This window comes from Kwoniella dendrophila, chromosome 4, assembly GCF_036810415.1.
Source record: "Kwoniella dendrophila CBS 6074 chromosome 4, complete sequence".
In the NCBI taxonomy this organism is placed as follows: domain Eukaryota; kingdom Fungi; phylum Basidiomycota; class Tremellomycetes; order Tremellales; family Cryptococcaceae; genus Kwoniella; species Kwoniella dendrophila.
Window position 1 is genome coordinate 1,898,477 of NC_089479.1, and position 13,097 is coordinate 1,911,573.

Consider the following 13,097-nt stretch of genomic DNA (forward strand, 5'->3'; position numbering starts at 1 on the left):
TGACAGTATAGGTTGTAAGATATGACAAGTGGAAGAGTTAGAATCGTCCACAATTTACGGGATTATCATACTTAACTCGATTTGACCGAGATGTGAATCTGCTGTTCAAACAATTCACACGGTCTTATTATGGAAAACATTTTCTTTCTTTGTCCTGCACATATGCTTATGTAACCCATACTTACAATTTGATTGTTCACCACCTCTGCATAATTGTACTGCAAGTCACTAACCGGAATGCGGCAATCGCTCTTAAGATTGCCGTTTGGTTTTCAAGTGAAACAGCTGATAAATTCCATCCCAGATCAAAACACGTTGTTTCTCTAAACCAGTAGTTGTGCATGCAGCAGATGTGTTTGGTTTATAGATACCGTTGTAAACGGAGAACGAATCTCATCTGAATTACCGTAAGCTAACTGTACATATGAAATCGCCATGAAAGTTACTTTTATCCGTGACAGACGGAAATAAATGACAGCATATGTAACGTGACTTTCTGCATAGTACACACTTTGGGTTATTTGCAGAACTTGTGATTTAATACTGAACCGTACAGAACGGCGTTAACATGCATTAGTCGAGCTAGACAAGATCCGCCTTGTAGGCTATATCACAGTCAATCCGAAGTTGTCTGTATCACTTATCCACTTAGAGGAATGAATCAACCGGGTCACCGTAACACCGGACCGAATTGAACGACAATTATAAGCTGTATACATCAGATCCAAAACATTCTTAAGCAAGCAGTTTGTTATCCTACCTACCTTTCTTCTCTTCGTCTATAAATCTATTTCAATCAAATCAATTGACTGTCTCACTTTCAATACACACACAACTTCTCCTTGTCTTCTTTCTCTTTCTCACGTAAAAACCGAAACATCACAAAATGAAATTCGAAAACAGAGCTTTCATCGTTACAGGAGGTGCTGGTGGTATCGGTGGTGAAACTGCTAAACAAATTATCGCCAAAGGTGGTATTGTAGTTGTGAGTTCTCGTTCAATTTGATTATCTTGTCATAAATTTATCTAGTATTAAAAGAATTAACAATGAGCCCTTTTTTTTTTTATCACCGAATTAATAGTCTCTTGATCGATACCCAAAAGAAAAAGGAGAAGAAATCACCAAACCATACCACGCTGAAAGATCATTTTATGTTCAAGGTGATATCTCTGATTTAGCTTCAATGGAGAAAGCCGTTCAAGAAGCCCTTTCAGTCATTCCTAAAGGTTCACTCTTCGGTGCAGTTCACTGTGCTGCTATTGCTCCAGGTACCACTTGGACCAACAAGCTCGTAGATGCCGTTAAAGTAAGTTTGTTTGTCTCCAATCATGTTTACCTAGCAGCGTAGAAGAAAAAGCTGATCGTTGTTGGTTCCTTATTAGCGATACGAAGATGTCATGAAAATCAACGCTTACGGTACATTCGTTGTCAACGCTGTCATTGCCGATGCTATCAACTCTCAATACCCAGATGAAGGACCATTCGGCCCAAGAGTAAAAGAAGAAAGAGGTGTAATAATCAACACTGCTTCTGCTGTCGCATGGCCAGTCCCTGCCCGATGTTTAACATACGGTGCTTCCAAGAGTGAGTTCTTCCTTGGGCGCTGGCGCAATGTGTTGGATGATAGAAATTTCTGACTGATACATAAATAATAATTTCCTGGGTATAGCTGCTGTACTCGGTATTTCTCAGGGTATGGCCGATTTCCTTGGTCCATATGGTATCAGAGTCAACAGTATTTCACCAGCTGTTGTAGCTTCAGGATTAATGACACCAAACCGAATTCCTTATTTCCAAAAAGAACTTGCTGCCGCTTGTATTTTCCCTCACAGAGTAACCAGTCTTGAAGAAATTGGTCAAGCTATCGTTTTCTTAATGGAAAATTCAATGGTTAACGATTTCGAACTTAGAGTAGATGGTGGATGGAGAGGTTCATCTAACTGGGGTGCTCCAGAAGACCCTAGACAAAACGCTCTTTCACTTGAATAAACATTTCTGGATACCACAGTCGTCGTATCGATGTCTCATTTTGGATTTTGGTTATAAAAATATATATGTATATATATATATATATATAGGTCAGAAAATTATTCATATGTAAATTAAAAGCTCACCAGCTGAAAGCTTTTTCCGGTTCAGTCCATGCATTTTTCATATTGATTCTTATTAGTCGTATAAAGTTCAGAACTGCGTGCCAGGCAGGAGTATCAGAGTCTAACTTGCCAATGGGTTGCTCTTTGCCCCAGGATATGGATAATTTGTAGCATAACAAGTCTTTGCATACAATCAGCGATAGAGATGACCTCGAGAAACAAAGTTGGTTACGAGGAGCTTAGGCAAAATCTCGAGCCTAGATTACAGAAGTACAGGACTGGGACATGAGCCAGAAGGCTATCGACAGACTCGACAGTACGTCAGCTTTGTACACACTTGCACTGCTCGTCGACGGCTATAGTACCAGGACTTCAGAAGGGCTTGGTGATTCGTGTTGCCGATTGAGGCATTCCTACTGCATGTTAAGCAACACTCTAGATCACCAGAAAGACTGGCTAGATCGGATACTCTGACTTTGCTGGAATGAGTCAGCTCATTCATAATGGCTGTTCAAGCCACAGTCAAGCGATTATACGTCTATGCTTTCGAATGTTCGTTTGACTTGGCTTATTCGAAATACTCAGTTGTGAATGCGCTTTGCTCGGCCGAAATAATCTTTCGTGACCACTGCAGCTGTTGTATGACATACGAAGCCAGTCAATACCATCATCCCTGCAACTTTTTATGCGTGATATCGAGTACAATTTCTTTAGGCCGAAACGAGCTTATTAATACTGTATATTGGGTATATTGTTCCGCTCGTATTGGGTTGAAACCTACTTTCAATGTCACTTGTAGATACTAGGTGAATGCAACCCACTACACTCTGTATGATAGCGATTAAAAAAATCCGAGGGGATTTGATTCAGACCGGACATTTCGAGACGAAGCCCCACTTTCCCAGTGTTATCCAGTGTTATGGGATACCCCCTTCATTAAACTTTTGAAGCTGAAACTGAAACGAGATGGATGATTTTGATAAAACAAATCCGTTGATTAAAGCTACCTAGACCGACTGCGGTACCTAATTAGTATTTCTGCCAAGGTTCGAGAAGGGCGTTTGTCAGGGTTAAAGTGTCCAGATCTTTCCTGCTTCGAATCAGATGATCATAATTCACCGGAGATTTTTCTTATAAGATGATGAAGAACGGAAATCTCCATACAGTAGCAAGGTTGAAGAATGTCCTATTTAGATCAGAGTGAGTGATTTTTTCCCGTTCAAGATACCTTTATGATCTTGGCGGGGAAGCAACGGAAAACAAGGAGATTTCCAAATTATGACCGAGTATTCCTTGTAATTTTTTCTATTTTAGGCATTTGCCGAAGTGAAATCAGATCCCGCGAGATTTTCCGGCAACTGAATCTGCGCTTGAGCGGTAAGTCATCTCCCATGAGGTCACATCAGTACAAGAAAGCCATTCAACGGAGTTCCTGAGTAAGCACACAACTTGTCTGCTCATTATTGTGTTTTAGCGAAACAGATTGAAGGTTGAGGCAAAATAGTATATAAACTCTTCTGGAGTCCCAACTGAGACCCCACACAATTCCCTGATCAACTCCTCTTTTCATCAATACAACCATTTAAACTTACTACATCATGTCAACCTATTTACCCACTCTGGGAGGTCAAGATTCCATTTCTTCAGTTCGTCAATCGACAACTGAATTAGAGAGCGAAGACAAAAAACAAGAAGTTTTCCATAGCGAAAATGTCAATGAAGTTGGCTTACCTGTCGGCCACGGTCAGTTAGTAGTAAGTGTACCGAAAAGTTTGTTAAAAATGCCACAAATTCCCTAACAGAGACATGCTATGATAGGACGAGAACTTGGTTCGAGCTGAGAATGAAGACAAAGTAACTCCATACTTCATTTTCCTCGTTTCAATCGCTGCGGTTGCTGGTTTCCTTTTCGGTTATGGTAAGTCATCAATATCGTCAGCTTAATGGATCAAAGTATCTTTGTGGTAAACCTTCTAATCTCGATCTGCTTGTTGTGTCATAGACACTGGTATCGTCGGTTCTGCCCTTAGTATGGTTGGAACCGATCTCGGCCACGTTCTTAGTGATCCCGAAAAAGAAATCATTACAGCTGGTACTACCATCGGAGCCTTCTTTGGTGCTTTAATCCTCGGATCATACGCAGATAAACTGGGCCGAAAGTGGGCCATGGCTATTGCTGATTTCTTGTAAGTACAATTTGTAACTCGATAGCGTTATTCGCAGGGCTGACTTTATTCGATACAGCTTTACTGCCGGTGCTATCGTTATTGCTACATCTTATTCTGTTGGTCAAATTATCGCTGGTCGATTAATCCTTGGTGTTGGAGTTGGTGGTGCTGCAGTCATTGGTCCACTTTACATTGCAGAGCTCGCTCCTACTGCTGTCAGAGGTCGATGCATTGGTGTGAACGCCTTCTTTATTCCATTTGGTCAAACTGTTGCCAGTGCCTTAGGTGCTGGGTTTGATGCTGGTGTTTCATACAAAATCGGCTGGAGAATTCTCTGTGAGTGCTCCATGAGCCTTGAAACACTTACAATCGTATACATAGGCTAACCCAATGAATTTTCATTACAGTCGGACTTGGTGTTATCCCCTCAATTGTCCAACTTGGTTTAATGCACTGGTTACCTGAATCCCCTCGAGTTCTTCTCCTTAGAGGACAACCTGAAAAAGCTAAAGATACTCTTCGAACTGTTTATTCAGGAGCATCTGAAGAAGTTATCGATTTCAAACTCAAGGTTATTGCACAATATGTTGAAGCAACTACAATCATGCAAAGACAATTTTCAGTTAAGGAAAGAGCCAAGAAATACTGGACTCACAAACCTTATAGAAGAGCTATCATTGCTGTATGTGGTATGCAGGCATTTGGTCAACTTACTGGTTACAACACCCTTCTTTACTATTCCAGTACTATCTTCGGTCTTCTTGGTTTGAAAAATGGTGCTGCAGCTGGTTTAATTCCTTCAGGTGGTAATGCTTTATTCTTAGTAAGTTTTGTGAACCTCAAACCTAATGTTCCGTTGTTCTAAACGCATTTTTTTCAGTTCATCGGAATGTCCCTAGTTGATAAGGTTGGACGACGAAAACTCATGGTTAGAATTTATCCTGGTATGATCATTGGTCTCGTTTGGGCTTGTATCTCTTTCCACTGTAAGTATGCTGAGAGTGTGTATTCGACCAGATCAGAGCTGATGGCCTGTTTACATGCAGATTTGGCTAAATCTACTGGCGGTACACTTATTACCGATCACACCTATCCACCCGCATTGGTAGGATCTCTTCTTGGTGCTATCCTTTTGTTCGTCGCCGCATACGGTCTTACATACTCTCACATGATTTGGTACCAATCCGAATTCCTTGCTCTCGAAATAAGAGCTGTCGGTTCAGCTATTGCTACTTGTTCATGTTGGGTGAGTTTTCTACTTTTCCCAATAGTACCGCGCTCAGTACTGATATATATTCCCTATAGCTTGCAAATTTGGTTGTGTCTGTCGCCTACCTCACACAACTCAAATCTTTAGGTACTGTGGGTACCTACGGTATGTATCTTGGGTTCATTTCCCTTGGTTACGTCTTCGTCTACTTCTGCTACCCCGAAACCAGTAAGTCACTATATATCAATAATCATACAGAATTGCGATATACTAATCAGTGTTTTACTTTTTTCCATAGAGGGACTTTCTATTGATGAAACTCGAATGATCTTCGAGGATGACTTTGGTGTCAAGAAAGCTGCTGCAATGCTTAAAGAGAAAGAACAAATCGCTTCTCAGCTTCATCATCCACAAGCTTAATTGATCAGAATTACATTGTTGTTGAATAAAGATATGCGGGTGTATCTCAATCATATTTAAAACAGTAAATAGTGAATTTGAAATTGTTAACGCGAAATTTGAGAGTTAGTTGAGACGCTTTTTCACAAGCGAACCATCGGAGTAAAAGAGGTCAGAATGCGGTGTCCTATCATTGAACGCTCAACCCAAATTGTACAATCTTTTATTTTGTAGTGTCACTTGTCGCAATATGCATGTAATGAAAGAAGGACTTCTGTATGATCACCAAGAGCGTCTCGCTTGTCATTGCATTCACATGCTCTTCGTTCTTTGGCTTGCCTTGAACACATCCGTTTAATCACTACTGACATGCTTCCGTGCCACACGCATTTTACATTAAAGTGATGCTGTGCCAGTGTAGGCTTTGGTATTGACACGCCCTGCGAATCTATGAAATATCTGCTGTACAGAACTCCTTTGCAGTTCCATGGAGTCTCCCAATAGCTAACACCTCGGTTCAAATGTAGTAGGAGGATCAAACAAGAGGCTCACGACTTTAGAGATCATCAACTGACATGTGAGTTCAGTATCGAATGCGGTGTTTGAAATGGAAGATCTGCACAGCCAATTAATACATCTCTTGATGTGCATGTATTCTATACATTCCTCGTTGAATGATTGGATATTTCCCAAGCGCTCATCGGTGCAGTAATGACACAATTCTATGAAGCTTCTAATACAGCTCAGACTGGTCAACGTCCAATTTTCAAGATATAAAAAGAATCATCGGTTACTCAAGGATTAATGCTGTACCAGTAGTATGCCCGCTTCCCAGTAAAACTGCTCATAATGCTGCATTGCTGGACTGACCAACTTTCCTTAAAAAGCAAATACCATGTAACAAGGCGAAAACTCCTGAGTGTCTGAATAACTTGACACTGTACAGATTCAACAGCATCATGTAGTCGCTCTGCGAGCAAATATATATAGAAGATAGTCATAATATAGGGTGCATGCTTATATAATTTCCATTTCATTCTTGATCATATATAGGTACATAGCTACATTAGAGGACAATCACTCCGCCAATCCTTTTACAAAGTAAAAATGATGTTGCAACTTCTAAGTTACGTAAAACATGCTTGTCCACGTGACTCGGAATCCCCGTTAAAGCCGATGATCAGCTGATCTTTGATATCCGCGGATCCCCATGTGCATAACATATTCCCATAAACATGAGAAGATTCCTCTTTTTTCCTCTTTCCCCGATAATACCTCATAACCGTTCGTTACTATACTCCACTCCATGTTAGACCATCAATACTGAAATTTCACGACTACCAATCATTAGTTTATTACACCTGTGATACCATGTCACCAAGCGCGAACAATGGAGATGAAACATCGACTATATCTCGGAATTCTTCACAGACCCGTCAAACCGAGGATGACGGAGAAACCAAAAGACCACCGAAAAAAAGAAAACAAAGGCAATTGTTGAGTTGTGCAGGTAAACTAAATCTCATAACGCTACGTTCGTATGTTGATCGATGAACTGACGAAATCATGACTGTCTCGTTCCCAAAGAATGTCGAAGGTTGAAACTGAAATGTGATCGTCAGGGTAAGGTTCATCGAATGCAAGTAGATTGGCAATAAGTTTAGCTGATTTGTATTCCATCAACTAGTTCCATGTGCCAATTGTGTTAAGAGATCTTGTGGTCACTTATGTCCTGATGGCGAGCGACCTCAGGGTCATTCGTGAGTCATCGGACGGCCGGACGTTTGCCATCCTACTTTTTCTTTCTGTGCTTACTGGTGATTGCCTAACAGCGCTTCCAACGGTTTGATCTCCCGTTTGGAAACATTGGAGGGAGTGTTACAGCAGCATGGTATCCCCTTTCCGGCTGCCAATACATCCTCCTCCTCTTCATCTCGGCTAGTTACTGTATCCAATGACCATGTAAATGCCATTGATAAAGATCAAGCATCGTCGCCACCGCCTCAGCGTTCTGCACAGATTGGTCAACCTCAACCGCAATCAGCAGATACGGAGATATTTGAGCAAATTTCCGGATCCAGGTCGGACCGGGACACTACTGGAGATGCTTTATCAGAATTAGCTGATGCTGCTGCTCTCACTCAACACGATTCCGCTCCTAATTACCAAGCTGATCTTGATATTGGCCCGATACTGCCTGAGCCAGAGCTTCATCGCGTTCGTTTCGACTTTAGCACCCCAACCGTGGAAAGTCTCAACATACATAGGTCGATGGAAATTCTTCCACAACATGCTTCGCCAGACAGTCAGAGTTACGGTACATTAGTTTTGAGCCATGGCGGAAGGTCGAAATATTTGGGGCCAACAGCAGCAAGTGAATGGCTTAAAGACGTAAGTGATCATTGTTTTCATTCATGTCAGTACTGTTTCTGATATCGTTAATCAGCAAGAAATACATGATCCTGTCGAATCACCTTCTGCTTCTCGATATGCGTCACCTGAAAGAGCAGTAAATGCTGGTTCTGGACATTCGACTGCCGGGACTGTTCCAGTCCTCTTCCCATTCCGCAGCCAACATTTGTCTTCCGACGAGTTATTGGCAAGGTTGCCTCCATTAGAAGAAGCATCGGTCCTGGTAGAATGCTATTTTCGTTACTTCGCTTGGCAGTGAGTTTTGGTAACGAAAAATGTTCGGTCAGAAGACTCATTTTGTGTGTAGCTTTGACGTGGTACCGAGACAATCCTTCAAGCCGATATTCGATCGTATATATTCGGCAGTGATGAGCAGCCAGCAGCAAAGGGTAGTCTCACAGGAACTCGCTCTATTGTACATCATACTCGCGTTGGGAGCACTCCACTCTCTAGAACTCCGACCTAATGACCCGTCGGCTGAAAACTATTGTAATCTATCCAAAGCATGTTTGGCGAAAGGTGATTTTCTGGTACATACGACATTAGCTGGAGTTCAGACATTGGTAAGTTCTTCAACCCATCAACAACTATCATAGACGCTAACAACACAAGCTGTAGCATATAATGGGACATTACATGCTGTGAGTATACACCAGCTATGTTCGTGACCTATAGGCTGATTATTCTGTCATATGTAGCGAAACAGAGAAGGGAAGAAACGGAGATTCTGCTTGGCCATTATGGGGTATGGCAATGAGGTTGTCACAAGCCGTATGTAGAGGGGATTCTTGCACCACCTTCTGCACGCCAATTACTTACGCAGAACATAGATGGGCCTACATCGAGACGGGGCTCGTTGGAATCTGCCTGCAGAAGTTGTAGAGGTGCGAAGGTGAGCCACACGCGCTTTTCCCCAGCGATTTTGGGCTGACTAAGCAGATAAGGCGAGTATTTTGGGAATGCTTCTCCGTCGAGATCTTTCAAGTAAGCCCCCAATTGTATGTTCCATCCGTAATTCGGCCGCTGATCACACTGTTAAGGCCAATTGCTTTTCTCGACCGTGAGTACAGTTTCAATCTTGCTTTCAGATAAGCTCAATACTGAGTATATCTACCATGCACCAGGTGCTCTTTGTCTCCCGAGTACGTTGATGCCGCTTTTCCCGCCAACACCGGGCCCGTTTTTGAGAAGGACTTTTACCATTTAAAATTTGAGCTATCACAAATTTCCGCGGCGTGAGTCAATGTTGACCGCACTAGTATGATCAGGAGCTAATTTCAGGTCTAGCATATTGGAACGTGCGATGAAGGTGAAAAGTTCACCTTATAGTACGGTCACAGATTTACATCAACGACTGTGAGTACCATTTCAGTCAACTCCCACTTTACGCTCAATTGATGCCTCGCGTCTATGTGCAGCTGCGAATTCGAACGTGGAATACCTTTCCGACTACGGTGTCGAGCTGCTCTCCTTGCTCTGCCATCTGTGTACTCGACTCCGGAGCTGGCGATGAATGATAGTCCCGCTCCTACGCAGAGCAATCTTATTTTATCTTTTCAGGTGAGAGATAGCTCTCTCGCTTGCTGGCCGAGATTTTTACTGAAGCAATTTTAGCAATGCACCCTGGCTATCAATATCTCGGAAACTGTCTTATTCCTTCATCGTCCGTTTTATGCCCGCGCACTGAACGAAGCGGAAGATCCGACCAGGTCAACTTTCGGTCTATCGTTTCTCGCTGTTGTGGAACGATGCCATGTAACGATTAGTGTAGTTGCTAGTCTCTATGAGATGCATCCGAATGTCTGCGCACGACATTGGTATTTATGGGTGAGTAAAGCTCTGGCGCAAAACAAAACCGAGAAAACAGGCTGATATCCTAGTATAGTACCATGCTTTCAATTCCGCGGTCTGTCTAGGGACATTGATTCTCAGAGACCCCAAAAATGCGTTGTCTGCCTTTGCTATATCACAGATTGATGCGACCATCAAGCTGTACACCCCTCTGGTTCAAGTTGGATCATCTAAACGAATCCTTAACAATTTGCGATGGCTTCTGCGGCTTCGGGCTCAGGCTGGGCGTAAGATTGAGAAGTCAACAAGTGGAATGCCTAGCGAAACTCATCAAGAGACGGGAGAAGATAGCGAGGACGAGAATATCGAATTGATCGGCTTGAAAACTCGTCTGATCGAACGCGCATCTCGGGGATCTCAGGTGTCCAAGACCATATTTCAGACTACTCCTAGTGCGTCAGGGCTGACGGAAGACTCGCCAACAACTCATGTGCACGACACGATATCTAAAGCAGTTCAAGATTTGCTTTTCAACACCGGAGCACCCGGACAAAATATTCCTGCGGTTTCCAATGTAATTGCAGATAGTACCGATCTTAGCGATACTTCCACCAACGATTTGGTCAGTGGCACAGCTGCTCAGCAGAGAATTTAGCTGACTTGTCTAATTACAGTTGCATCAGTTCTGGGATCCTATGATGTTGCAGGATGTAACTGGGAATGATGGACTGGCTTTTGCTGTGAGTGATCTAATTCCGCGCATGACCTTAAACTGATCCATGCTTCATCATCATCAGGACAATAATTGGTGGAATTGGAATACTGATGTAAATGCTGTCGAGAACGACACTGGACACTCCTAAACACCATATGGTTTCGAATATACTAGTAGAAACACCTTGGTGGAAATCACAACTAGAAATTAGGGTTGTTTCAGTAATGGAGTATACTAGAAGACATAGACCTCTTGGCTTGGCGTGATATCGGTTACGGATACAAATGTGATACATAGTAGTAATACGCCCATGTAAGGTTAATGCGTGACCGAGCATTGCCGTGAATAAGTACGATTTTATGCATGTTGCGAACGCAGTCCGTACATGCAATAGACTGAAAACAATACTACAACCGCAAAACATAAATTCCGCGAACGCCGCCTGCGTACTGTATGTTAAGAACCGATCGGCTATAGCTACCGAACCGCTTCCTCATACCGTTCATACATCAGTTTTCACCGCTTGTCGGAGATGATAATGGGTTATCCAGAATTTCTTAGTGTACATCGTATAAGTCGATTCGAAAGTTGTCAGTCCAGTTCTCAAGTCAGCTAAGTCCTCATTTCTATATCATAGTTCTTGTACTCTGACGAATCCCTCTTATCAGTTTCTTGCCCCCAAAACATCACAATTGACAAAAACCATGTCGACTGGAAAATTAGATTCTTACCGATTCGGAGTAGCAGCTGCATCATTGGGTATGCATCCTAGTCATACTCTTGAAGCCAAATTTGCAGCTCTTCAGAAATCAGGCTTCGAATATACCGAAGTTGGATTTGCCGGTTATATGGATTGGTTAAGACAGGAATGTCCTGATCTGTATGTGAATAAATCAACTTCTTCTTGTTCCCAGGCCTTCCCACACTTATCAGGTTTTTTGGCTGTATAGTCCCCCTTCAAGTTGTCCTGAAGAATATGGCGAAGGTGGAGAACCTGATCCATCTGATGCAGAGATTTGGGATGCTATGTATAGAAAAGCAGATGATCTTAAAGCCCTAGCCAGTAAATATGGTCTTAAAGTTTTGATGTTACAACCTTTGAATCAATTCGAAGGTTGGCCAGCGGGTTCTTCCCGAGAATCATGGGCAAAGCAAAAAGCAGAGAAGTGGCTTACTTTATGCTCAAAAGTTGGAGTTGAGCAGATACAAGTAAGTTGCCTTTACTACAATCGCCAAAACAATTTCTGAGCCCTGATCTTTGACTCTTTTGTACATTCGACGATAGGTTGGTTCTGAAGATAAAGTAGATGCGAATGCTTCATATGAAAAAATCGCAAAGGACCTTTACTGGTTGGCCGATTTTGCATCTAAGCTCAATCCACCTGTAAAGATAGCCTACGAATCCTGGTGTTTCGGTGATAGATTAGGCAGCTGGGAAGAAACCTGGAAATTGGTTCAAATGGCTGTAAGTACTGCGAACGCTGCTTCCTCATCGGACCAGACTGAAGTTTATGATTTTTTGATAAGGACCATCCAAACCTTGGATTATGTTTAGATACCGCTCAATTCCCGTTATCACCTGATTATGGATATAAAGTTAGAACGGGTGAAGGTTATACAGATCAGCAATTTGATGAAATGCTTGAACGTATGTCTAAAATACCTGGAGAAAAGATTTTCTATGTCGAATTATCAGAATGTTTAAAACCTGTTATACCACTTGGTAAAGGATCACCATTTGATGAATGGGCAGAAAAAGCACAATCCCCTAGAGGTGATAGATTTGTTTGGGCTATTTGTGGTAGACCTGTTCCTTTTATAGGTAGAGATGCTGGTAGACAAGTCAACACCGAAGCGGATTATGGAAATGCCAGAGTTGCCGATTGCCTCAAAACGATCATTGCCACTGGATTTAATGGTAAGTCCGTCTTTGTTACCGACAAAAGAGAAACTTATTAATGCTTGGGTTATTCAAAAGGGCCAATCATGTTCGAATTCTTTGAGGCTATTTCGATGGAGAAAGAAGATGCGAATATCCCTCAGATCTACAGTGATGCTGCTGCTAAATCACTAAAACATATCAAGGGTATTTTTTAGATGTACCCGTGTTTGTATGAGTCCGTTTGACAAAACGCAAACAAATATGCACCGAATAGTATGGGCACTGTATGGCAACGTGCGAATTTTCCACTGAGATATGCGTGTTGTATTACAGTATCAACCAGTCACGATCAATGAAGTCTATATCTATGTATTTCTCATCAACATCTGCCACATTTGACCCCAAACGTGACCTTTGAAGGTGCGA

The 13,097-nt window shown here is 42.3% G+C and overlaps 4 protein-coding genes across 4 annotated transcripts; all 4 read left to right on the forward strand.

The window, feature by feature from the left end:
* Positions 1-886: 886 nt before the first annotated feature.
* Positions 887-1,990, forward strand: L201_003793 (uncharacterized protein; the record flags this gene model as incomplete). The annotated part of the gene is made up of 4 exons (XM_066219544.1): positions 887-985; positions 1,083-1,307; positions 1,384-1,585; positions 1,671-1,990. 4 exons carry the CDS (start codon positions 887-889, stop codon positions 1,988-1,990), a joined length of 846 nt encoding a protein of 281 aa, XP_066075641.1.
* A 1,702-nt stretch (positions 1,991-3,692) lies between these two features.
* Positions 3,693-5,892, forward strand: L201_003794 (uncharacterized protein; the record flags this gene model as incomplete). The annotated part of the gene is made up of 9 exons (XM_066219545.1): positions 3,693-3,848; positions 3,913-4,012; positions 4,097-4,280; positions 4,339-4,598; positions 4,670-5,085; positions 5,143-5,248; positions 5,309-5,508; positions 5,568-5,700; positions 5,771-5,892. 9 exons carry the CDS (start codon positions 3,693-3,695, stop codon positions 5,890-5,892), a joined length of 1,677 nt encoding a protein of 558 aa, XP_066075642.1.
* A 1,350-nt stretch (positions 5,893-7,242) lies between these two features.
* L201_003795 (uncharacterized protein) lies at positions 7,243-10,937 on the forward strand (the record flags this gene model as incomplete). Its single annotated transcript, XM_066219546.1, has 18 exons — positions 7,243-7,381; positions 7,459-7,494; positions 7,559-7,631; positions 7,704-8,262; positions 8,318-8,538; positions 8,591-8,846; positions 8,902-8,924; positions 8,982-9,054; positions 9,114-9,167; positions 9,220-9,267; positions 9,324-9,343; positions 9,408-9,518; positions 9,571-9,639; positions 9,702-9,843; positions 9,898-10,110; positions 10,169-10,696; positions 10,749-10,814; positions 10,872-10,937. The coding sequence occupies 18 exons, from the start codon at positions 7,243-7,245 to the stop codon at positions 10,935-10,937; spliced, it is 2,697 nt and encodes an 898-aa protein (XP_066075643.1).
* Positions 10,938-11,493: 556 nt separating this feature from the next.
* Positions 11,494-12,886, forward strand: L201_003796 (uncharacterized protein; the record flags this gene model as incomplete). The annotated part of the gene is made up of 5 exons (XM_066219547.1): positions 11,494-11,669; positions 11,740-11,998; positions 12,075-12,254; positions 12,317-12,707; positions 12,768-12,886. 5 exons carry the CDS (start codon positions 11,494-11,496, stop codon positions 12,884-12,886), a joined length of 1,125 nt encoding a protein of 374 aa, XP_066075644.1.
* Positions 12,887-13,097: the final 211 nt, after the last annotated feature.